The 27,349-nt window shown below is 44.6% G+C and overlaps 1 protein-coding gene across 1 annotated transcript in view; it reads right to left on the bottom strand.

Moving 5' to 3' along the window:
* The window catches only part of LOC116986078 (bactericidal permeability-increasing protein-like), a 33,100-nt gene extending 27,505 nt beyond the window's left edge, over nt 1-5,595 (bottom strand). Inside the window, exons 1-3 of the mRNA XM_033041259.1 lie at nt 5,423-5,595; nt 1,695-1,809; nt 44-172 (exon numbers count right to left, since the gene is read on the bottom strand). Coding sequence (XP_032897150.1) covers nt 44-172; nt 1,695-1,809; nt 5,423-5,534 — 356 coding nt within the window. The 5' untranslated portion in view covers nt 5,535-5,595. The remainder of the gene's footprint in view (nt 1-43; nt 173-1,694; nt 1,810-5,422) is intronic.
* Between the last annotated feature and the right edge of the window lie 21,754 nt (nt 5,596-27,349).

The raw sequence follows: 27,349 nt of genomic DNA, 5'->3' as shown, positions 1-27,349 counted from the left end.
AGAAGAAAAATAACCAAAGGTAAAACAAAGACGGAATACTTACAAAATGAACTTTTGAACACTAAAGTCACCCTTCACACCAATGAAACCATTTGTGATGGAGAGCTGAATGCCCCGGCCAGCAGAGAATTTCAGAGTAGACTGCGGTAAACCCAACTTGTAAATGCGTATCCTGCAGACAAGATTGGTGCAATGAGTTAACTTTTTATTCTCATCATAGTTAGAGACGGACAGGATAAAGGGAGAAGTAGTTTTAAAGAGAATGCTGTTTTTTTTTTAATTGATTCTTTTTATTTTTATTTACAGGAATTTAGATAAAAATCAAACTCACAGTACATTTAAAATGCAGATACTAGGAACACAAGATGAGCATCACTTCCACCTATGTTCCTCTGGCTTCACAATTTGCACTTCTATCCTTATGCACTGAGTCTGTCTTTTCGTCTTTGTTACTTTTAGTGTGTTTTAAAAAGTATGTGTTAATGTTCTCTGGTTTGTTTTATGTGGGGGTTGAGGGGGGGGGGGGGTCAGGAAAAACCTTTTTTCAGTCTCTTACATTGCCGGAGATGTGATTTTTTTCCGGATCGTATCTCCGGTGGCTTTGCGGCCTAACATCATGGAGCTGGCGGCCTTGCTCGAGACTGACTTTGAGCCCCACCGCAGGGCCGTGGACTTACCATCGGAGCCTACGATCCTTTGCCTGGGATCGACGCTCCAACCACGGCCTGCTGATTTCACCATCCAGGAGCTCGCAGTCTCGGGTAGAGACTGATGTCAGGAAGCTCCAAAGTCGCAAGAGGTTCGACTAGCCCCGAAAAAGAGAGATTTCAGATTGATGTCATTGGATTTAACTTCAGGAGAGTTTAGCAGAGAGGGGAACTAATTGAAACCTATAAAACCTGACTACACAAACATTGGTCAGTGTTGCAGACATTGAAGAAGGCGGTCAAAGGATACAGCTGGATATAGATGATCAGTTACAAATATGGATGGTGAAATGGCAGATAGATTATAATTCAAGCAAATGTGGGGTGAGATTTTGCACCTTGGGAGGTAGAATGTAAAAATGTAATGTTCATGGCAAGTCCATTTTGGAACATTGCTGTATCATGTCAATAACTGCTTGAAAGTGGCAACACAACTATATAGAGGGTAAAGAAGGCAGAAGCAATGTTTATCTTCAGTGGTCGGGGCATAAGAATCAGGAACTAATATTGCAGCTTCCTCAAACTTTTATTCTGCTGCATTTGGGTATTGTGTGCAGTTCTGGTTGCCCCATTACAGGACAAATGTTGACGTTTTGGAGAGAGTGCAGAAGCGGTTTACCAGGAAGCTGTTCTGGATAAGAAAGTATTAGCTATGATGAAAGGTTGGTCAAATTTGGAGGCTGAGGGGAGACCGGATGAAAGTTTATGAAATTACGAAAGGCACAGTCAGAACTTTCTTTACTCCCAGGCGGAAATGTCAAATGCTAGAAGGCGTAGCTTTAAGGTCAGATGAAGAATGTTTAAAGGAGATGTGCGGGTGATGGATACCTGGAACATACTGTTTATTGCTGCTGCCAAACATCAGCTGAACACAAGACATGGTATTTACAAAGCAGCATAATCAATCTCAGTTGAAGGTAGTTAATCCACCAGCTCTAACAATTGGATTTAACAGCTGATATACGTAAACTGAAATATACCACTCACGATTTGACAGAGTATTCTATGTCGCCGATAATCACTACGTTCACTTTACCGCTCATATTTGGAATCTGTATCTCTCGCAACTTCTGTTGCAACACACCGATCCCAACCCGTCGTCCTGTATGACAAAAAACATGCAAGAATTCAGTGCACAGCGGGGTTTGGATCAATACAGCCATGCTCTTGGTTACACTCAACCCTCTCCCACACGGTACCACTGCACAAGGTTGACTGGATACTCACATCAGTCCAGTTACTGATGCCAAGGGCTACATAGCCAAGTAGCAGGAGTGTCTGAAGTTACACAGAGGGAACCCTCCTCCAACCCCATCTAACTGTATCCATTGTTCAAGGTGTGGACTCTTATATTCTATCGGCGAGACCAAATGTAGGCTGGGCGATCGTTTCGCTGAACACCTTCATTCAGTGCGCCTGGACCTGCTCGATCTCCCGGTTGTCACAAACTTTGATTCCCCTTCCAATTTCCACACTGACCTCTCTCTGTCCTAAGGCCTCCTCCATTGTCAGAGTGAGGCCAAACACAAATTGAAGGAACAGCACTGCATATATCGCTTGGGCAGTTTACAACCCAGTGGTATGAATATTGACTTTTCTAACTTCGCTCTCTCCATCCCTCCCCCACCTCAGTCATACCAGCTTCAAAGTCTCACCTCAAAGCTAGCAATGGCCTGTTTCCTTTAATCATCGTTACTTTTTTGCATATCTTTCATTTATTTGTCATATACGGTAATCGAATTTTACTGTACCTTAATTGGTGCACGTGACAATGACCTTTGACCTTTCTATCTCTCTACCTCACCATCTATATCTCTCGTTTTCCTTTCCCCTGACTTGCAGTCTGAAGAGGGTCTCGACTCAAAGTATCACCTATTCCTTTTCTCTGGAGATGCTCACTGACCCGCTGAGTTACAGCAGCTTTTTGTGTCTATCATTCCATGCTACACACTCAAGCTTTTGGTTAATAACGTATGATTAATAGTATTGCTGTCAAGACTGAAAATGCTGGAAATATTCAGCACCAGAGGAGGGAAAATGGAAATGACCCATGAGTCTTCCCTCATCCCGTTTACAAACCGGTGGAATGAAATTGATTTCTCTAACTTCAAGTAATCCCTGTATCTCCTCTCTCTCCATCCCTCCCCCACTAGAGTTGTCACACTAGTTGCACTGTCGTTCTGGTGAGTTTCATTGTCTGTATAACTTACTTGTTTTCACCTAGGCCTCAGCCAACAATAGACCAATTTCTTGATCATCGTTACTTTTTGCATATCTTCCATTCATTTGTTCCATATCTCTCTCCGTTCATATTCCATGTTTCCCTTTCCTCTGACTCTCAGTCTGAAGAAGGGTCTCAACCCAAAACGTTACCTATTACTTTTCTCCAGAGATGCTGACTGACCCGCTGAGTTACTCCAGCTTTTCGTGTCTATCTTCATGTGATTACAATACTCATTTCTGCAAGGCTTGGGGTGTGAACTTTAAATGTTCGATGTTCTGCTCGTGAAACTTTACAATGAAAAGGAGGCAGTACATCTGGATTTTACATCCTCATTAACTGGATGGTGTTAAATGCTTTTATAGGTAAGTTTACAAGTATAAAGTATAATCGTGGGTTAATACTTGACAATATAGATGTGACCATATTGATTTGTTCCATTGGCCACTCGTATTAGTACCAAAGTATGCATTAGTGCAGGATTGGGAGATTAATGAATATCGGTAACATTACTAGACAAGGCATGCCATTGGACATGTTTCTGTCCCCGATTACATATTATTATACCATTGTATGCACTATTATGCCAGGTATTAGTACTGTTTCAGGATTGCACATCTTGCAGTATTACAATATTACAGTATTACAATAATACAGTATTACCCTGCCCCAAATATAACGCTGCCTATTTCCTTCGCTCCATAGATGCTGCCGCACCCGCTGAGTTTCTCCAGCATTTTTGTCTACCTTCGATTTTCCAGCATCTGCAGTTCCTTCTTGAACACCCAAATATTTCACACCATGGCTAGCTGTAGAGGAGGCGTTTGAAAGCAATAAGATCAGAGAAAATTGGAGTGATTTAGTTTAGTTTAAAGAGTATAGGAGCAAGGAGGTCCTACTGCAGTTGTACAGGGTCCTAGTGAGACCACACCTGGAGTATTGTGTGAAGTTTTGGTCTCCTAATTTGAGGACGGCCATTCTTGCTATTGAGGTAGTGCTGCATAAGTTCACCAAGTTAATTACCAGGATGGCGGGACTGACATATGATGAAAGAATGGCTTATATTCACTGGAATTTAGATGGATGAGAGGGGATCATATAGAAACATATACAGTAAAATTCTTAAGGGATTGGATGCAGGATAGATGCAGGAAAAATGTTCCCGATGTTGGGGGAGTCCAGAACCAGGGGTCACTGTTTAAGAATAAGGGGTAGGCCATTTAGGACTGAGATGAGGAAAAACTATTTCCATCCAGAGAGTTGTGCATCTGTGGAGTTCTCTGTCACAGAAGGCAGTGGAAGCCAATTCACTGGATGTATTCAAGAGAGTTAGATATAGCTCTTAGGCCTAAAGGAATCAAGGGATATGGGGAGAAATCAGGAACGGGGTACTGATTTTGGATGATCAGGCATGATCATATTGAATGAGGGTGCTGTCTTGAAGAGCCAAATGGCCTACTCCTGCACCTATCTTCTGTTTTCTAAGATACAGCACGGAAACAGGCACTTTGGCCCAATAAGTCAGTGTGTTGACCATCAATCACCCATTCTGTCTAGTACCACTTGCTCATCCACTCCCTAAACTCTTCAGATGAGTTTAACGTACAAACCTGCACATCTTTGTGATGTGGAAGAAAACGAGGGCGCCCAGAGGAAACACATGTGGTCACATGGGGAACATGCAAGCTTCACAGAGACAGCACCCACTGTCAGGATCAAACCTGGGTCTCTGGTGCTTTGTTGGGCAGCAGCTCGACCAGCTGCGCCACTAAGGTGGTTCTGAGGGCCCAGCCTGGGTCATGCAGGTCAAAGGAATTCAGCAAGGCTTGGTTTCACAGACATTCAAAAATAATAAAAACAGATGTAGAATAATTCATGGAGCCAGTGACATAGAGGACCCTGGTGGCCAACAATCGGGAAGGGGCCAGTGCAGAGGATTGGGCTCAGTAATCAGAAAGGGTGCCAGTGATGGGGAGATGGTCAGGAAACCAGGGGTGCGGTGAAACACAGGGAGACAGCAGATAGGTACAAGGGGCTACTGAATATGCCAGGTGCAAGTGCTAAAAGGCTCATTGGAAACCAATCTTTATGGAGTACAAAGATCTAGTTCTTTGAGCTCAGAGAGTCAATGGAAGAATAAAGAGTCATGGATGTGGACAAGGAGCAAGTGGGTAGAAGGGGAGTTGAGGGCTTCAGCAGCGAGGCAGGGGAGACAGTGGAGATGTACAGCGAGCCAATGGATGCCTACATGGTGCAAATGCTATAGAGCACAGGGAACCAGTGCAGAGGCACGGGAGTCAGTAGTGGTGAAGAGGGACTAAGAGAACCACACAGAATGAATAAACCCCTGTTATCTGCAGCTGAGTATGAGTGAATAATGCATGTGTGCAGTGTATTTCTGTGCAGGTGATGGAAGATTTGTTAGTGATAGGTGTGGGAATTAAGAAAGAATCGGAGCTGCAAGCCTCTCCGGTGGAGAGATGTCCACACTCACCATAGTCCAAAGCTTTCTGCGTTACTCTCACTTTCAAGCCTGGGTTTGTACACAAGATGCACGAGGCAAGAAACAGGAGAGCGGTCGTCACAATCCAAAGTCTGGGCAACATCTCCACTTGATGTCTCCGCTGAGATAGAGCGAGACAGCAGGTCACTGATGGACCGAGTCTATTTAAACAGGTACAAAGCAGAAGCTGCTGAAATACTTTGAATTTGGCGTTCGTTACTTGATGCTTGCTTAATTTCCTGAATTTCTGGGGGGGGATGGGGGAAGAGAGTAAGCTGCTCAGAAGTGGCATAATGACCAGTGCCACAGTGGTGGAGAATGTTGGTATGAGTGCACTGGTTCCTCACATAATGGAGGGACTGATCTGGCATTTGAGACCAGAATGGAACAACAGTGGGTCGCCCAAGAACTGTCGTAAAGCCTCTGTTAAAGAAACCAAATTTAGACAGTGGGCCACTGATTAATTACAGACCCATATCAAATCTATCCTTTATGAGCAAGGTGTTGGAGAAGGTGGTATTCAAACAAATACAACACTTTCTGAATCAAAATAACATTTTAGAGAAATTTCAATCCGGTTTCAGAGAAAATTTCAATCTGGTTTTAGAGCAAATAACAGCCCTGATAAAAAATAGTCAGTGACCTTAGAGTTAGCACTGATGAGGACAAAGTCTCAGTGCTGAACCTCTTAGACATCACAGCAGCTTTTGTCACCATAGATTACAGTATTCTTATAGATCGCCTAGAAAATTGGGTCAGCCTGTCAGAACAGGTACTAAGTTGGTTCCAATCATATATAAGTGGAAGGAAGTACTTTGTTAGCCTTGGTGACTATGTGTCACAGCTGCATGATATATCGTTTGGTGTAGCACAAGGTAGCTGCCTTGGTCCATTACTCTTTTCCTTGTAAATACTGCAGCTAGGACGAGTTATCAGACAGCATAATGGAATTGTTCTAAGTTACGCCGATGACACTCAGTTACACCTCTCTGTCGAACCCACTGATGCAAATGCCTTGTTAATGGACCTTCTGCCTATTTTCCGTTAAAAAATGGATAAATGCTAACTTTCTTAAACTCAACGATGACAAGACTGAAATTTTAATACTTGGATCAAAACCCAAGAGAGAGATGTTACTCAGTAACTGGGAAATTTGACTGCCTTTGTCAAACAAGAAGTCACTAGCCTGGGGGTAAAAATTGACAATGATCTTAATTTAAAATCTCACATAAATAAGGTAACAAAAGTGAGCTTTCTATCACCTCAGAAATATTGCTAAAGTATGGCCTTTCTTAACAACATGACTGTAAAAAACTCAAGCAGACTTGATTACTGTTATGCCTTATTTACCGGTCTGCCTTCAAAATCCACCAACAAGTTACAGCTGATTTAAAATGCTGCAGCCCGACTTCTAACAAATACCAAGAAAATGGAACATATCACCCCAGTTTTATACTCCCTCCATTGGCTCCCTGTGAGATCCAGTATGAAAAGTGCTATACAAATAAAGTTATTAACTTCGCAAGCTGGGACTCTTCCTTGGAGCGCAGAAGGATGAGGGATGATCTTAAAGTGGTGTACAAAATCATGAATGGAATGGAATGGAACGGAACAGGTAGACGCACAGAGTCTCTTGCCCAGAGAAGGGGGGATCGAGAACCAGAGAACATAGATTTATGGTGAGGGGAGAAAGATTTAATAGGAACACGAGGGGTAACATTATCAGGCAGTGTGGTGGGTGTCTGGAACGAGCTGATGAAGGAGGTAGTTGAAGCATGTCGTATCGCACGTTTAAGAAACATTTGGATAGGTACATGGATAGGAAAGGTTTATGAGTGATATGAGCCAAATGTAGGAAGGTGGCACAGGTTTTGGTCAGTGTGAGCAAATTGGGTGAAAGGGCCTGCTGCCACGCTGTGTGACTGGGGTAAACACCTCTGTAGACTTCAGGCACAGACAAAAGACTACCAATGTGGGCTGGAAGAGCCTAGTGTTTCCAGAGATGAGATCCTCATTCAGTCAAAGGGGAACAAAAAGAAACTGAAGAATCTTGAAGCAGAATTTTTGCCGCTTCATAAGGAACGGGCTGCTTCAGAGCAAACACCATGCAGAAGAGGAATGTGGGGGAGATTGTGGGGGAGGAATATGAGATGATTCTAGACCAGTGAGTTCACCTTACTGTGTGTGCCAGTGTGTTCATTGCTGATCCGATGTCATGACAGTCGCCCCTAAGGTAAAGTCAAAATGCAAGCCAAAATTGTAAAAAAAGATGAATGTGGATACATCAGTCAGACTATGTCAGTGTGGGTATTCAAAGCCGTGGAGGGGGGAGGGGGGGGGGGGGGGGGGGGGGGGGGGAGATGGAAGAAGGGCAGACAGGATCAAATCCAGGATTCTGGTGCAGTAAGGCAGCAACTCTACAACTGAGCCACTGTGCATCCTATTGCAATTATGCAAGGCACGAGCAAGATTTCATTAAAAAATTCTGTGCAGTCTTTGTCCCGTTAATTAAAGAGATATTATTCCTGGAGGCAGTTCAGAAAACGATCACTGGGATGATCCCAGGCAAGAACGGATTACCTTGGTTCCACTGCCCAGCCATAAAACTTCAGATGAAGCCAACAGGGAACTTCACGTTCAGTCTTGGAAAAAACATTGGTCCATAATGTAAATGGAGACACACTGCTCCATTTAAGTTAATTCTTCATTAACTTAGTTGCTGCTGCAGCACCTCCTGAGTGACCAAGGTCAGGGCCGATAGGGGTTCCGTGTGGCAATGCATGGTTGGCAAACAAGAAGAACCAACGAGAGAGCAGGCTATTTTAGACTGGGTATTGAGTAATGAGGAAGGGTTAGTTAGCAGTCTTGTTGTACGTGCCCGCTTGGGCAAGAGTGACCATAATATGGTTGAGTTGGCAAACAAGAAGAGACCAACTCCAGGGTGGTCCTTTTCCTGACAAAATCCTAGCAGCACAGCCTCAACATAATTAACACCCTGCATTGTCAGAGGGACGTTGTGTCAAATACCTTGCTCCAAGCACTGGTACCTGCGAGATTGTACCACCATACTGAAGGACCTCAAAGATGTTCATGCCACCCAATACACCTATGACTGCTGGAGGGACCAATCTATGTGCAGCATCTGATCCTATCTGATCCAAAACAATGATCGATATCTGGATAACCCACTGAGTTACTCCAGCACTTCGTTTTTGTAAACTTGCATCTGCAATTCTTGGAAAACATAGATAATAGGTGCAGGAGGAGGCCATTTGGCCGTTCAAGCCAGCACCGCCGTTCATTGTGATCACAACTGATCATTCACAATCAGTAACCCATGCCTGCCTTCTCCCCATATCCTTTGATTCCGCTAGCCCCTAGGGCTCTATCTAACGGTATGTTAAATTCATCCAGTGAATTGGCCTCTACTACCTTCTGTGGCAAAGAATTCCACAAATTCACGACTCTCGAGGTGAAAACGTTTTTTCTCATCTCAGTTTTAAATGGCCTCCTTTTTATTTCTGGAGTGTGGCCCCCTGGTTCTGGACTCCCCCAACATTGAGAAAAAATTTCCTGCATTTAGCTTGTCCAGTCCTTTTATAATTTTATACGTTTCTATAACAACATTCCTCGTTTCTCCTACCCACACCATTGCCTCCATCCACATTGTCCCAAAACATCAACATCAACTGAAGCATTACTACAAGACAGTGTTGAAGCACTGAAGGACTGCACAAAACAGCACCTCATAAACAACCTGAAGGCTACATCAACTATTTAGTGTGCACAGTTTAAGGATTAACCCTGAATTGCACCATATTGCACCTGTGTAGACTCCTGTTTTTTTCCCACCGAAGCGGTCTGAAGAGAATGGCCAGGAGAACAAGGAGCTAAATAACTGTAAACCCACAGTCTTCCTGGATCAGAAGCTCCATCTTTCCTCAAAGGAAAATAAATAACTGCACACACAGCACCTTGAAGGGCGAGACCTAGCAGAAAACTCAGGATCAAATAACAGATTGGGAATAGAGAATTTGCGGGAGGCTCAAGAACTTACTGGCAATCGTGACATATTGGCCTTTACAGCAATGAAGAACCCAGCAATTGCTCCAATACTCATGGAAGGCAGGCACAGTTATCAGGGACAGAGACGCTGCCAATGGTTGGAGAAAGGAACATTTCAAAGACCTTCTCAACCATGACAGTGCTTGATGTGAATGTCTTCGATGCCATTTCACAGCAGCCTCTCTGGCCCAGCATTTCCACCACTATTGGGCAGGAAGTCAAGAAGACCATGACTGCGTGGAGATCGCATATTTTCCCTCTGATCATGTGATAACATACGAAGCACAAGATAGAAGCCGGAATTATCCTGGCCTCCCATACCTGTCCTGCCATTCAACATCATGCTGAATTGTCGCAAGATTCAACTCTGTCTGTATCTGTTTCCCATGACCCTGACTTGCCTGATCTTTCAAAGATTTATCTGCTCCTTCTTCCAATTTCCCCAATGATCGAGCCTCAACAACATGAGAATTCTAGGGATTCTCTGCCCTTTGTGAGGTTGTTTCAATGCACCACCATTTTAAATGACTACTTACATTTCACTGCACCTTATGGTGTATGTGACAAATACATTTGAACTTGAACTTGATTGCAGCAGCATCACAGGCATAGACTCAAACAACACACAAAAACATATAAATTGTGCAAAACAGGAAAAAGGAAAAGACTGCAATAACACAGAACATTAGCGCAATATATAATTAGAAAACAAGTCTGTGGTAGCACAAGAGGAGGGGGGGGGGGGGGGGGGGGGGGGGGGTGTGGAGCTGCAGTGTTCCGTTACTGTGGTGGTATTAATGGTTATGCAAGTCATTTCAAGAATCTGCTGGTTGCAGGAAAATAGCTGTCCCTGAACTCAGTGGCGTGGGAAGTCAGGCAATGATTGATGCCACCTTCCTGAGGCAAAATCCGCTTCAGTGAAGATTGCTGTCATAGGTCTGCATCAATACGCCAAGGCTTTTGTTTAACCTTTCTCACCACATCATTGTATTTCATTTCCAATGGTTTGGAGCTAATTTCCAGAAATAAGGATCGGCTGTTCAGTCTACGCCAATGGTGTTCCACAACCAAGGTGATCCCATCCTCTGTGGTTGACCTGCAGTACACAGATACTGACATCAACATACAGTGGCTTGCAAAAGTATTCATACCCCTTGAATTTTTCCACATTTTGTCACGTTACAACCACAAACCTAAATGTATTTTATTGGGATTTTATGTGATAGGCCAACACAAAGTGGTGCATAATTGTGAAGTGGAAGGAAATTGATACATGGTTTTCAACTTTTTTACAAATAAAAAACTGAAAAGTGTGGCGTGCAAAAGTATTCAGCCCCCCTGAGTCAATACTTTGTAGAACCACCTTTCGCTGCAATTACAGCTGCAAGTCTTTTGGGGTATGTCTCTACCAGCTTTGCACATCTAGAGACTGACATTTTTGCCCATTCTTCTTTGCAAAATAGCTCAAGCTCAGTCAGATTGGATGGAGAGCATCTGTGAACAGCAATTTTCAAGTCTTGCCAGATATTCGCAATTGGATTTAGGTCTGGACTTTGACTGGGCCATTCTAACACATGAATATGCTTTGATCTAAACCATTCCATTGTAGCTCTGGCTGTATGTTTAGGGTCGTTGTCCTGCTGGAAGGTAATCCTCCACCCCAGTCTCAAGTCTTTTGCAGACTCTAACAGATTTTCTTCCAAGATTGCCCTGTATTTGGCTCCATCCATCTTCCCATCAACTCTGACCAGCTTCCCTGTCCCTGCTGAAGAAAAGCATCCCCACAGCATGATGCTGCCACCACCATGTTTCACAGTGGGGATGGTGTGTTCAGGGTGATGTGCAGTGTTAGTTTTCCGCCACACATAGCATTTTGCATTTAGGCCAAAAACTTCAATTTTGGTCTCATCTGACCAGATAACCTTCCTCCACATGTTTGCTGGGTCCCCCACATGGCTTGTGGCAAACTGCAAACGGGACTTCTTATGGCTTTTTTTCCAACAATGGCTTTCTTCTTGCCACTCTTCCACAAAGGCCAGATTTGTGGAGTGCACGACTAATAGTTGTCCTGTGGACAGATTCTCCCACCTGAGCTGTAGATCTCTGCAGCTCCTCCAGAGTTACCATGGGCCTCTTGGCTGCTTCTCTGATCAATGCTCTCCTTGCCCGGCCTGTCAGTTTAGGTGGACGGCCATGTCTTGGTAGGTTTGCAGTTGTGCCATACTCTTTCCATTTTCGGATGATGGATTGAACAGTGCTCCGTGAGATGTTCAAAGCTTGGGATATTTTTTTATAACCTAACCCTGCTTTAAACTTATCCACAACTTTATCCCTGACCTGTCTGGTGTGTTCCTTGGGCTTCACGATGCTGTTTGTTCACTAATGTTCTCTAACAAACCTCTGAGGCCTTCACAGAACAGCTGTATTTATACTGAGATTAGATTAGACATAAGTGGACTCTATTTACTAATTAGGTGACTTCTGAAGGCAATTGGTTGCACTGGATTTTATTTAGGGGTATCAGAGTAAAGGGGGCTGAATACTTTTGCACGCCACACTTTTCAGTTTTTTATTTGTAAACAAATTTGAAAACCATGTATCATTTTCCTTCCACTTCACAATTATGCGCCACTTTGTATTGGTCTATCACATAAAATCCCAATAAAATACATTTACGTTTGTGGTTGTAACGTGACAAAATGTGGAAATGTTCAAGGGGTATGAATACTTTTGCAAGCCACTGTACATTCTGACACCAAGCTCCAAGCCATCGGTTATGCTTTTCACTGACGCAAGAGAGGGTATGGGCCTTGCATTCAGTCGACAAAGGTCTTCAACTAACCTGCCCCACAATGTGTGTGTGTGTACATTGCACCAGGACATTCAGAACCAAGGTGGGCAGATAAAATATACAGAGCAATCAGGATTGAGTTGAAGGGCAGTACACATCTGAGGGAGAATGGTCTTCCCTATTCCTTTGATTTAGGAATCAACTTAGTGGGACTGTTAAACAGAACAAGTATCTACATCTGTTTAAGAAAGAACTGCAGAAGCTGGAAACATTGAAGGTAGACTAAAAAGCTGGAGAAACTCAAAGGGCGAGGCAGCATCTATGGAGCGAAGAAATAGGCGACGTTTCAGGTCGAGACCCTTCTTCAGACTGGTGTAGCATTTCCTCCTTCACAGGGTATGGTCTCTGCGGAAAGCAGGAAGGGGAGGAGATGGGAAGATGGGGCCAGTGGTGGGATCCCATTGGTGGCGCCGAAAATGTTGGAGGATATGTTGTATGCGACGGCTGGTAGGGTGGAAGGTGAGGACAAGGGAACTACATCAGTAGGCAAGCTTCCCCTAGCCACTAAGAGATTAGTATGCAAACTTAAAGCACACGGTATTGGGGGTTCAGTATTGGTGTGGATAGAGAACTGGCTGGCAGACAGGAAGCAAAGAGTAGGAGTAAACGGGTCCTTTTCACAATGGCAGGCAGTGACTAGTGGGGTACAAGGCTCAGTGCTGGAACCCCAGCTATTTACAATATATATTAATGATTTGGACGAGGGAATTGAATGCAACATTTCCAAGTTTACGGATGACAAGAGGCTGGGGGGCAGTGTTAGCTGTGAGGAGGATGCTAGGAGGCTGCAAGGTGACTTGGATAGGTTGGGTGAGTGGACAAATGCATGGCAGATGCATCAATGGAATGGAACGGAACAGGTAGACGCACAGAGTCTCTTGCCCAGAGAAGGGGGGATCGAGAACCTGAGAACATAGATTTAAGGTGAGGGGAGAAAGATTTAATAGGAACACGAGGGGTAACCTTATCAGGCAGTGTGGTGGGTGTCTGGAACGAGCGGATGAAGGAGGTAGTTGAAGCATGTTGTATCGTAAAGTTTAAGAAACATTTGGATAGGTACATGGATAGGACAGGTTTAGAGTGATATGAGCCAAATGCAGGAAGGTGGCACAAGTTTGGGTCAGTGTGAGCAAATTGGGAGAAAGGGCCTGTTGCCACGCTGTATGACTGGGGTAAACACCTCTGTAGACTTCAGGCACAGACAAAAGACTACCAATGTGGGCTGGAAGAGCCTAGTGTTACCAGAGATGAGATCCTCATTCAGTCAAAGGGGGACAAAAAGAAACTGAAGAATCTTGAAGCAGAATTTTTGCCGCTTCATAAGGAACGGGCTGCTTCAGAGCAAACACCATGCAGAAGAGGAATGTGGGGGAGATTGTGGGGGAGGAATATGGTACGATTCTAGACCAGTGAGTTCACCTTACTGTGTGTGCCAGTGTGTTCATTGCTGATCCGATGTCATGACAGTCGCCCCTAAGGTAAAGTCAAAATCAGTCAGACTATGTCAGTGTGGGTATTCAAAGCCGTGGAGGGGAGGGGGCGGGGGGGGGGGGGGGGGGGGGGGGGGGGGGGGGGGGGGAGATGGAAGAGGGGCAAACAGCAGCTGCAGTCAGGATCAAATCCAGGATTCTGGTGCAGTAAGGCAGCAACTCTACAACTGAGCCACTGTGCATCCTATTGCAATTATGCAAGGCACGAGCAAGATTTCATCTAAAAATTCTGTGCAGTCTTTGGCCCCTTAATTAAAGAGATATTATCCCTGGAGGCAGTTCAGAAAAGGATCACTGGGATGATCCCAGGCAAGAACGGATTACCTTGGTTCCACTGCCCAGCCATAAAACTTCAGATGAAGCCAACAAGGAACTTCACGTTCAGTCTTGGAAAAAACACTGGTCCATAATGCAAATGGAGACACACTGCTCCTCCTGGGTGACCAAGGTCAGGGCCGATAGAGGTTCCGTCAGGCAATGCATGGTTGGCAAACAAGAAGAACCAACGAGAGAGCAGGCTATTTTAGACTGGGTATTGAGTAATGAGGAAGTGTTAGTTAGCAGTCTTGGGTAAGAGTGACCATAATATGGTTGAGTTCTTCATTAGGATGGAGAGTGACATTGTTAATTCAGAAACAATGGTTCTGAACTTAAAGAAAGATAACTTTGAGGGTATGAGACGTGAATTGGCCAAGATTGACTGGCAATTAATTCTAAAAGGGTTGACGGTGAATATGCAATGGAAGACATTTAAAGACTGCATGGATGAACTACAAAAATTGTTCATCCCAGTTTGGCAAAAGAATAAATCAGGGAAGGTAGTGCATCCGTGGATAACAAGGGAAATCAGGGATAGTATCCAAGCGAAGGATGATACTATCCAAATTAGCCAGAAAAAGCAGCATACCAGAGGACTGGGAGAAATTCAGAGACCAGCAGAGGAGGACAAAGGGCTTAATTAGGAAAGGAAAAATAGATTATGAAAGAAAACTGGCAGGGAACATAAAAACTGACTGCAAAAGTTTTTATAGAAAAGAAAGATTAGTTAAAACAAATGTAGGTCCCTTGCAGTCAGAAACAGGTGAGTTGATCAAGGAGAACAAGGATATGGCGGACCAATTGAATAACTACTTTGGTTCCGTCTTCACTAAGGAAGACATAAATAATCTGCCGGACATAGCAGGGGACCGCGGGTCAAAGGAGTTGGAGGAATTGAGTGAAATCCAGGTTAGTCGGGAAGTGGTGTTGGGTAAAATGAATGGATTAAAGGCCGAAAAATCCCCAGGGCCAGATAGGCTGCATCCCAGAGTACTTAAGGAAGTAGCTCCAGAAATAGTGGATGCATTAGTAATAATCTTTCAAAACTCTTTAGATTCTGGAGTAGTTCCTGAGGATTGGCGGGTAGCAAACGTAACCCCACTTTTTAAGAAGGGAGGGAGAGAGAAGGCGGGGAATTACAGACCAGTTAGTCTAACATCGGTAGTGGGGAAACTGCTAGAGTCAGTTATTAAAGATGGGATAGCAGCACGGCAAACAGTATTCATGTGGATAGAGAACTGGATGGCAAACAGGAAGCAAAGAGTAGGAGTAAACGGGTCCTTTTCACAATGGCGGGCAGTGACTAGTGGGGTACCGCAAGGCTCAGTGCTGGGACCCCAGCTATTTACAATATATATTAATGATCTGGATGAGGGAATTGAAGGCAATATCTCCAAGTTTCCGGATGACACTAAGCTGGGGGGCAGTGTTAGCTGTGAGGAGGATGCTGGGAGACTGCAAGGTGACTTGGATAGGCTGGGTGAGTGGGCAAATGTTTGGCAGATGCAGTATAATGTGGATAAATGTGAGGTTATCCATTTTGGTGGCAAAAACAGGAAAGCAGACTATTATCTAAATGGTGGCCGATTAGGAAAAGGGGAGATGCAGCGAGACCTGGGTGTCATGGTACACCAGTCATTGAAAGTAGGCATGCAGGTGCAGCAGGCAGTGAAGAAAGCGAATGGTATGTTAGCTTTCATAGCAAAAGGATTTGAGTATAGGAGCAGGGAGGTTCTACTGCAGTTGTACAGGGTCTTGGTGAGACCACACCTGGAGTATTGCGTACAGTTTTGGTCTCCAAATCTGAGGAAGGACATTATTGCCATAGAGGGAGTGCAGAGAAGGTTCACCAGACTGATTCCTGGGATGTCAGGACTGTCATATGAAGAAAGACTGGATAGACTTGGTTTATACTCTCTAGAATTTAGGAGATTGAGAGGGGATCTTATAGAAACTTACAACATTCTTAAGGGGTTGGACAGGCTAGATGCAGGAAGATTATTCCCGATGTTGGGGAAGTCCAGGACAAGGGGTCACAGCTTAAGGATAAGGGGGAAATCCTTTAAAACCGAGATGAGAAAAACCTTTTTCACACAGAGAGTGGTGAATCTCTGGAACTCTCTGACACAGAGGGTAGTTGAGGCCAGTTCATTGGCTATATTTAAGAGGGAGTTAGATGTGGCCCTTGTGGCTAAGGGGATCAGAGGGTATGGAGAGAAGGCAGGTACGGGATACCGAGTTGGATGATCAGCCATGATCATATTGAATGGCGGTGCAAGCTCGAAGGGCCGAATGGCCTACTCCTGCACCTAATTTCTATGTTTCTAAGAGACCAACTCCAAGGTGGTCCTTTTCCTGACAAAATCCTAGCAGCACAGCCTGAACATAATCAACACCCTGCATTGTCAGAGGGACGTTGTGTCAAATACCTTGCTCCAAGCACTGGTACCTGCGAGATTGTACCACCATACTGAAGGACCTCAAAGATGTTCATGCCACCCAATACACCTATGACTGCTGGAGGGACCAATCTATGTGCAGCATCTGATCCTATCTGATCCATAACATTGATCGATGTCTGGATAACCCACTGAGTTACTGCAGCACTTCGTTTTTGTAAACTTGCATCTGCAATTCTTGGAAAACATAGATAATAGGTGCAGGAGGAGGCCATTTGGCCGTTCGAGCCAGCACCGCCATTCATTGTGATCACAACTGATCATTCACAATCAGTAACCCATGCCTGCCTTCTCCCCATATCCTTTGATTCCGCTAGACCCTAGGGCTCTATCTAACACTATTTTAAATTCATCCAGTGAATTGGCATCTACTACCTTCTGTGGCAAAGAATTCCACAAATTCACGACTCTCGAGGTGAAAACGTTTTTTCTCATCTCAGTTTTAAATGGTCTCCCTTTTATTTCTGGACTGTGGCCCCCTGGTTCTGGACTCCCCCAACATTGAGAAAAAATTTCCTGCATTTAGCTTGTCCAGTCCTTTTATAATTTTATACGTTTCTATAACAACATTCCTCGTTTCTCCTACCCACACCATTGCCTCCATCCACATTGTCCCAAAACATCAACATCAACTGAAGCATTACTACAAGACAGTGTTGAAGCACTGAAGGACTGCACAAAACAGCACCTCATAAACAACCTGAAGGCTACATCAACTATTTAGTGTGCACAGTTTAAGGATTAACCCTGAATTGCACCATATTGCACCTGTGTAGACTCCTGTTTTTTTCCCACCGAAGCGGTCTGAAGAGAATGGCCAGGAGAACGAGGAGCTAAATAACTGTAAACCCACAGTCTTCCTGGATCAGAAGCTCCATCTTTCCTCAAAGGAAAATAAATAACTGCACACACAGCACCTTGAAGGGCGAGACCTAGCGTGGAGATCGCATATTTTCCCTCTGATCATGTGATAACATACAAAGCACAAGATAGAAGCCGGAATTATCCTGGCCTCCCATACCTGTCCTGCCATTCAACATCATGCTGAACTGTCGCAAGATTCAACTCTGTCTGTATCCGTTTCCCATGACTCTGACTTGCCTGATATTTCAAAGATTTATCTGCTCCTTCTTCCAATTTCCCCAATGATCGAGCCCCAACAACATGAGAATTCCAGGGATTCTCTGCCCTTTGTGAGGTTGTTTCAATGCACCACCATTTTAAATGACTACTTACATTTCACTGCACCTTATGGTGTATGTGACAAATACATTTGAACTTGAACTTGATTGCAGCAGCATCACAGGCATATAGACTCAGACAACACACAAAAACATATAAATTGTGCAAAACAGTAAAAAGGAAAAGACTGCAATAACACAGAACATTAGCGCAATATATAATTAGAAAACAAGTCTGTGGTAGCACAAGAGGAGGGGGGGGGGGGGGGGGGGTGGAGCTGCAGTGTTCCGTTACTGTGGTGGTATTAATGGTTATGCAAGTCATTTCAAGAATCTGCTGGTTGCAGGAAAATAGCTGTCCCTGAACTCAGTGGCGTGGGAAGTCAGGCAATGATTGATGCCACCTTCCTGAGGCAAAATCCGCTTCAGTGAAGATTGCTGTCAAAGGTCTGCATCAATACGCCAAGGCTTTTGTTTAACCTTTCTCACCACATCATTGTATTTCATTTCCAATGGTTTGGAGCTAATTTCCAGAAATAAGGATCGGCTGTTCAGTCTACGCCAATGGTGTTCCACAACCAAGGTGATCCCATCCTCTGTGGTTGACCTGCAGTACACAGATACTGACATCAACATACAGTGGCTTGCAAAAGTATTCATACCCCTTGAATTTTTCCACATTTTGTCACGTTACAACCACAAACCTAAATGTATTTTATTGGGATTTTATGTGATAGACCAACACAAAGTGGTGCATAATTGTGAAGTGGAAGGAAATTGATACATGGTTTTCAACTTTTTTTACAAATAAAAAACTGAAAAGTGTGGCGTGCAAAAGTATTCAGCCCCCCTGAGTCAATACTTTGTAGAACCACCTTTCGCTGCAATTACAGCTGCAAGTCTTTTGGGGGTATGTCTCTACCGGCTTTGCACATCTAGAGACTGACATTTTTGCCCATTCTTCTCTGCAAAATAGCTCAAGCTCAGTCAGATTGGATGGAGAGCATCTGTGAACAGCAATTTTCAAGTCTTGCCAGAGATTCTCAATTGGATTTAGGTCTGGACTTTAACTGGACTTTAACTGGGCCATTCTAACACATGAATATGCTTTGATCTAAACAATTCCATTATAGCTCTGGCTGTATGTTTAGGGTCGTTGTCCTGCTGGAAGGTGATCCTCCACCCCAGTCTCAAGTCTTTTGCAGACTCTAACAGATTTTCTTCCAACATTGCCCTGTATTTGGCTCCATCCATCTTCCCATCAACTCTGACCAGCTTCCCTGTCCCTGTCCCTGCTGAAGAAAAGCATCCCCACAGCTCCTCCAGACTTACCATGGGCCTCTTGGCTGCTTCTCTGATCAATGCTCTCCTTGCCCGGCCTGTCAGTTTAGGTGGACGGCCATGTCTTGGTAGGTTTGCAGTTGTGCCATACTCTTTCCATTTTCGGATGATGGATTGAACAGTGCTCCGTGAGATGTTCAAAGCTTATGATATTTTTTTATAACCTAACCCTGCTTTAAACTTATCCACAACTTTATCCCTGGCCTGTCTGGTGTGTTCCTTGGGCTTCACGATGCTGTTTGTTCACTAATGTTCTCTAACAAACCTCTGAGGCCTTCACAGAACAGCTGTATTTATACTGAGATTAGATTAGACATAAGTGGACTCTATTTACTAATTAGGTGACTTCTGAAGGCAATTGGTTGCACTGGATTTTATTTAGGGGTATCAGAGTAAAGGGGGCTGAATACTTTTGCACGCCACACTTTTCAGTTTTTTATTTGTAAACAAATTTGAAAACCATGTATCATTTTCCTTCCACTTCACAATTATGCGCCACTTTGTATTGGTCTATCACATAAAATCCCAATAAAATACATTTAGGTTTGTGGTTGTAACGTGACAAAATGTGGAAATGTTCAAGGGGTATGAATACTTTTGCAAGCCACTGTACATTCTGACACCAAGCTCCAAGCCATCGGTTATGCTTTTCACTGAAGCAAGAGAGGGGATGGGCCTTGCATTCAGTCGACAAAGGTCTTCAACCAACCTGCCCCACAATGTGTGTGTGTGTACATTGCACCAGGACATTCAGAACCAAGGTGGGCAGATAAAATATACAGAGCAATCAGGATTGAGTTGAAGGGCAGTACACGTCTGAGGGAGAATGGTCTTCCCTATTCCTTTGATTTAGGAATCAACTTAGTGGGACTGTTAAACAGAACAAGTAACTACATCTGTTTAAGAAAGAACTGCAGAAGCTGGAAACATCGAAGGTAGACTAAAAAGCTGGAGAAACTCAAAGGGCGAGGCAGCATCTATGGAGCGAAGAAATAGGCGACGTTTCAGGTCTAGACCCTTCTTCAGACTGATGTCAGTGGGGGGCGGGAAAAAGAAAGGAAGAGGCGGAGACAGTAGGCTGTGGGAGAACTGGGAAGGGGAAGGGAAGGATGGAGAAAGCAAGGACTACCTGAAATTGGAGAAGTCAATGTTCAAACCGCTGGAATGTAAACTACCCAAGCGAAATATGAGGTGCTGTTCCTCCAATTTGCAGTGGGACTCACTCTGGCCATGGAGGAGGCCCAGAACAGAAAGATCGGATCCGGAATGGGAAGGGGAGTTGAAGTGCTGAGCCACAGGGAAATCAGGTTGGTTATTGTGAACTGAGCGGACGTGTTGGACGAAGCGATCGCCAAGGCTGCGCTTGGTCTCACCGATGTAGAGCAGCTGACACCTGGAACAGCAGATGCAATAGATGAGGTTGGAGGAGGTGCAGGTGAACCTCTGCCTCAACTGGAAAGACTGCTTGGGTCCTTGGATGGAGTCAAGGGGATAGGTAAAGCGACAAGTGTAGCATTTCCTCCTTCACAGGGTACGGTCTCTGCGGAAAGCAGGAAGGGGAGGAGATGGGAAGATGGGGCCAGTGGTGGGATCCCATTGGTGGCGGCGAAAATGTTGGAGGATATGTTGTATGCGACGGCTGGTAGGATGGAAGGTGAGGACAAGGGAACTACATCAGTAGGCAAGCTTCCCCTAGCCACTAAGAGATTAGTATGCAAACTTAAAGCACATGGTATTGGGGGTTCCGTATTGGTGTGGATAGAGAACTGGCTGGCAGACAGGAAGCAAAGAGTAATAATAATAATAATGGATGGAATTTATATAGCGCCTTTCTAATACTCAAGGCGCTTTACATCGCATTATTCATTCACTCCTCAGTCACGCTCGGAGGTGGTAAGCTACTTCTATAGCCACACCTGCCCTGGGGCAGACTGACGGAAGCGTGGCTGCCAATCTGCACCTATGGCCCCTCCGACCACCACCAATCACTCACACACATTCACACACAGGCAAAGAGTAGGAGTAAACGGGTCCTTTTCACAATGGCAGGCAGTGACTAGTGGGGTACAAGGCTCAGTGCTGGAACCCCAGCTATTTACAATATATATTAATGATTTGGACGAGGGAATTGAATGCAACATTTCCAAGTTTGCGGATGACATGAAGCTGGGGGGCAGTGTTAGCTGTGAGGAGGATGCTAGGAGGCTGCAAGGTGACTTGGATAGGTTGGGTGAGTGGGCAAATGCATGGCAGATGCATCAATGGAATGGAACGGAACAGGTAGACGCACAGAGTCTCTTGCCCAGAGTAGGGGGGATCGAGAACCTGACAACATAGATTTAAGGTGAGGGGAGAAAGATTTAATAGGAACACGAGGGGTAACCTTATCAGGCAGTGTGGTGGGTGTCTGGAACGAGCTGATGAAGGAGGTAGTTGAAGCATGTCGTATCACATCGTTTAAGAAACATTTGGATAGGTACATGGATAGGACAGGTTTAGAGTGATATGAGCCAAATGCAGGAAGGTGGCACAAGTTTTGGACAGTGTGAAAGGGCCTGTTGACGCGCCGTATGACTCTGGGGTAAACACCTCTGTAGACTTCAGGCACAGACAAAAGACTACCAATGTGGGCTGGAAGGGCCTAGTGTTTCCAGAGATGAGATCCTCATTCAGTCAAAGGGGAACAAAAAGAAACTGAAGAATCTTGAAGCAGAATTTTTGCCGCTTCATAAGGAACGGGCTGCTTCAGAGCAAACACCATGCAGAAGAGGAATGTGGGGGAGATTGTGGGGGAGGAATGTGGGACGATTCTAGACCAGTGAGTTCACCTTACTGTGTGTGCCAGTGTGTATATTGCTGATCCGATGTCATGACAGTCGCCCCTAAGGTAAAGTCAAAATGCAAACCAAAATCAAAGCTGTAGAGGAGGCGTTTGAAAGCAATAAGATCAGAGAAAATTGGAGTGATTTAGTTTAGTTTAAAGAGTATAGGAGCAAGGAGGTCCTACTGCAGTTGTACAGGGTCCTAGTGAGACCACACCTGGAGTATTGTGTGAAGTTTTGGTCTCCTAATTTGAGGACGGCCATTCTTGCTATTGAGGGAGTGCTGCATAAGTTCACCAAGTTAATTACCGGGATGGCGGGACTGACATATGATGAAAGAATGGCTTATATTCACTGGAATTTAGATGGATGAGAGGGGATCATATAGAAACATATACAGTAAATTTCTTAAGGGATTGGATGCAGGATAGATGCAGGAAAAATGTTCCCGATGTTGGGGGAGTCCAGAACCAGGGGTCACTGTTTAAGAATAAGGGGTAGGCCATTTAGGACTGAGATGAGGAAAAACTATTTCCATCCAGAGAGTTGTGCATCTGTGGAGTTCTCTGTCACAGAAGGCAGTGGAAGCCAATTCACTGGATGTATTCAAGAGAGTTAGATATAGCTCTTAGGCCTAAAGGAATCAAGGGATATGGGGAGAAATCAGGAACGGGGTACTGATTTTGGATGATCAGGCATGATCATATTGAATGAGGGTGCTGTCTTGAAGAGCCAAATGGCCTACTCCTGCACCTATCTTCTGTTTTCAAAGATACAGCACGGAAACAGGCACTTTGGCCCAATAAGTCAGTGTGTTGACCATCAATCACCCATTCTGTCTAGTACCACTTGCTCATCCACTCCCTAAACTCTTCAGATGAGTTTAACGTACAAACCTGCACATCTTTGCAAAACGAGAGCGCCCAGAGGAAACCCATGTGGTCACATGGGGAACATGCAAGCTTCACAGAGACAGCACCCACTATCAGGATCAAACCTGGGTCTCTGGTGCTTTGTTGGGCAGCAGCTCGACCAGCTGCGCCACTAAGGTGGTTCTGAGGGCCCAGCCTGGGTCATGCAGGTCAAAGGAATTCAGCAAGGCTTGGTTTCACAGACATTCAAAAATAATAGAAACAGATGTAGAATAATTCATGGAGCCAGTGACATAGAGGACCCTGGTGGCCAACAATTGGGAAGGGGCCAGTGCAGAGGATTGGGCTCAGTAATCAGAAAGGGTGCCAGTGATGGGGAGATGGTCAGCAAACCAGGGGTGTGGTGAAACACAGGGAGACAGCAGATAGGTACAAGGGGCTACTGAATATGCCAGGTGCAAGTGCTAAAAGGCTCATTGGAAACCAATCTTTAGGGAGTACAAAGATCTAGTTATTTGAGCTCAGAGAGTCAATGGAAGAATAAAGAGTCATGGATGTGGACAAGGAGCAAGTGGGTAGAAGGGGAGTTGAGGGCTTCAGCAGCGAGGCAGGGGAGACAGTGGTGATGTACAGCGAGCCAATGGATGCCTACATGGTGTAAATGCTATAGAGCACAGGGAACCAGTGCAGAGGCACGGGAGTCAGTAGTGGTGAAGAGGGACTAAGAGAACCACACAGAATGAATAAACCCCTGTTAACTGCAGCTGAGTATGAGTGAATAATGGATGTGTGCAGTGTATTTCTGTGCAGGTGATGGAAGATTTGTTAGTGATAGGTGTGGGAATTAAGAAAGAATCGGAGCTGCAAGCCTCTCCAGTGGAGAGATGTCCACACTCACCATAGTCCAAAGCTTTCTGCGTTACTCTCACTTTCAAGCCTGGGTTTGTACACAAGATGCACGAGGCAAGAAACAGGAGAGCGGTCGTCACAATCCAAAGTCTGGGCAACATCTCCACTTGATGTCTCCGCTGAGATAGAGCGAGACAGCAGGTCACTGATGGACCGAGTCTATTTAAACAGGTACAAAGCAGAAGCTGCTGAAATACTTTGAATTTGGCGTTCGTTACTTGATGCTTGCTTAATTTCCTGAATTTCTGGGGGGGGGATGGGGGAAGAGAGTAAGCTGCTCAGAAGTGGCATAATGACCAGTGCCACAGTGGTGGAGAATGTTGGTATGAGTGCACTGGTTCCTCACATGATGGAGGGACTGATCTGGCATTTGAGACCAGAATCGAACAACAGTGGGTCGCCCAAGAACTGTCGTAAAGCCTCTGTTAAAGAAACCAAATTTAGACAGTGGGCCACTGATTAATTACAGACCCACATCGAATCTATCCTTTATGAGCAAGGTGTTGGAGAAAGTGGTATTCAAACAAATACAACACTTTCTGAATCAAAATAACATTTTAGAGAAATTTCAATCCGGTTTCAGAGAAAATTTCAATCTGGTTTTAAAGCAAATAACAGCCCTGATAAAAAATAGTCAGTGACCTTAGAGTTAGCACTGATGAGGACAAAGTCTCAGTGCTGAACCTCTTAGACATCACAGCAGCTTTTGTCACCATAGATCACAGTATTCTTATAGATCGCCTAGAAAATTGGGTCAGCCTGTCAGAACAGGTACTAAGTTGGTTCCAATCATATATAAGTGGAAGGAAGTACTTTGTTAGCCTTGGTGACTATGTGTCACAGCTGCATGATATATCGTTTGGTGTAGCACAAGGTAGCTGCCTTGGTCCACTACTCTTTTCCTTGTAAATACTGCAGCTAGGACGAGTTATCAGACAGCATAATGGAATTTTTCTAAGTTACGCCGATGACACTCAGTTACACCTCTCTGTCGAACCCACTGATGCAAATGCCTTGTTAATGGACCTTCTGCCTATTTTCCGTTAAAAAATGGATAAATGCTAACTTTCTTAAACTCAACGATGACAAGACTGAAATTTTAATACTTGGATCAAAACCCAAGAGAGAGATGTTACTCAGTAACTGGGAAATTTTACTGCCTTTGTCAAACAAGAAGTCACTAGCCTGGGGGTAAAAATTGACAATGATCTTAATTTAAAATCTCACATAAATAAGGTAACAGAAGTGAGCTTTCTATCACCTCAGAAATATTGCTAAAGTATGGCCTTTCTTAACAACATGACTGTAAAAAACTCAAGCAGACTTGATTACTGTTATGCCTTATTTGCCGGTCTGCCTTCAAAATCCACCAACAAGTTACAGCTGATTTAAAATGCTGCAGCCCGACTTCTGACAAATACCAAGAAAATGGAACATATCACCCCAGTTTTATACTCCCTCCATTGGCTCCCTGTGAGATCCAGTATGAAAAGTGCTATACAAATAAAGTTATTAACTTCGCAAGCTGGGACTCTTCCTTGGAGCGCAGAAGGATGAGGGATGATCTTATAGTGGTGTACAAAATCATGAATGGAATGGAACGGAACAGGTAGACGCACAGAGTCTCTTGCCCAGAGAAGGGGGGATCGAGAACCAGAGAACATAGATTTATGGTGAGGGGAGAAAGATTTAATAGGAACACGAGGGGTAACATTATCAGGCAGTGTGGTGGGTGTCTGGAACGAGCTGATGAAGGAGGTAGTTGAAGCATGTCGTATCGCACGTTTAAGAAACATTTGGATAGATACATGGATAGGAAAGGTTTAGAGTGATATGAGCCAAATGCAGGAAGGTGGCACAAGTTTTGGTCAGTGTGAGCAAATTGGGTGAAAGGGCCTGCTGCCACGCTGTATGACTGGGGTAAACACCTCTGTAGACTTCAGGCACAGACAAAAGACTACCAATGTGGGCTGGAAGAGCCTAGTGTTTCCAGAGATGAGATCCTCATTCAGTCAAGGGGGAACAAAAAGAAACTGAAGAATCTTGAAGCAGAATTTTTGCCGCTTCATAAGGAACGGGCTGCTTCAGAGCAAACACCATGTAGAAGAGGAATGTGGGGGAGATTGTGGGGGAGGAATATGGGATGATTCTAGACCAGTGAGTTCACCTTACTGTGTGTGCCAGTGTGTTCATTGCTGATCCGATGTCATGACAGTCGCCCCTAAGGTAAAGTCAAAATGCAAGCCTAAATCGTAAAAAAAGATGAATGTGGATACATCAGTCAGACTATGTCAGTGTGGGTATTCAAAGCTGTGAAGGGGGGAGGGGGGGTGGGGAGATGGAAGAAGGGCAGACAGGATCAAATCCAGGATTCTGGTGCAGTAAGGCAGCAACTCTACAACTGAGCCACTGTGCATCCTATTGCAATTATGTAAGGCACGAGCAAGATTTCATTTAAAAATTCTGTGCAGTCTTTGTCCCGTTAATTAAAGAGATATTATCCCTGGAGGCAGTTCAGAAAAGGATCACTGGGATGATCCCAGGCAAGAACGGATTACCTTGGTTCCACTGCCCAGCCATAAAACTTCAGATGAAGCCAACAAGGAACTTCACGTTCAGTCTTTCAACCAAGAAGAACCAACGAGCGAGCAGGCTATTTTAGACTGGGTATTGAGTAATGAGGAAGGGTTAGTTAGCAGTCTTGTTGTACGTGCCCGCTTGGGCAAGAGTGCCCATAATATGGTTGAGTTCTTCATTAGGATGGAGAGTGACATTGTTAATTCAGAAACAATGGTTCTGAACTTAAAGAAAGGTAACTTTGAGGGTATGAGACGTGAATTGGCCAAGATTGACTGGCAATTAATTCTAAAAGGGTTGACGGTGGATATGCAATGGAAGACATTTAAAGACTGCATGGATGAACTACAAAAATTGTTCATCCCAGTTTGGCAAAAGAATAAATCAGGGTAGGTAGTGCATCCGTGGATAACAAGGGAAATCAGGGATAGTATCAAAGCAAAAGATGAAGCGTACAAATTAGCCAGAAAAAGCAGCATACCAGAGGACTGGGAGAAATTCAGAGACCAGCAGAGGAGGACAAAGGGCTTAATTAGGAAAGGAAATGGTCTCACCGATGTAGAGCAGCTGACACCTGGAACAGCAGATGCAATAGATGAGGTTGGAGGAGGTGCAGGTGAACCACTGCCTCAACTGGAAAGACTGCTTGGGTCCTTGGATGGAGTCAAGGGGATAGGTAAAGCGACAAGTGTAGCATTTCCTCCTTCACAGGGTACGGTCTCTGCGGAAAGCAGGAAGGGGAGGAGATGGGAAGATGGGGCCGGTGGTGGGATACCATTGGTGGCGGCGAAAATGTTGGATGATATGTTGTATGCGTCGGCTGGTAGGGTGGAAGGTGAGGACAAGGGAACTACATCAGTAGGCAAGCTTCCCCTAGCCACTCGTACTGCACTCAAGTAGAATGCAACAAGTCTCCAAGAGACCTACTGCATACCGCAATATCTCATTGAAACAGATAATCCTTGCCGCTTGACAGGCTCCATTTTGGGAACAGTTAAATTGTATTGCCCAATTCCCCACAATGGTTTGTGTT

This window comes from Amblyraja radiata, chromosome 23 (assembly GCF_010909765.2).
Source record: "Amblyraja radiata isolate CabotCenter1 chromosome 23, sAmbRad1.1.pri, whole genome shotgun sequence".
Lineage (NCBI taxonomy): Eukaryota > Metazoa > Chordata > Chondrichthyes > Rajiformes > Rajidae > Amblyraja > Amblyraja radiata.
The sequence above is the reverse complement of the archived record's forward strand: the minus strand, read 5'-3'. Positions and strand labels throughout refer to the sequence as shown.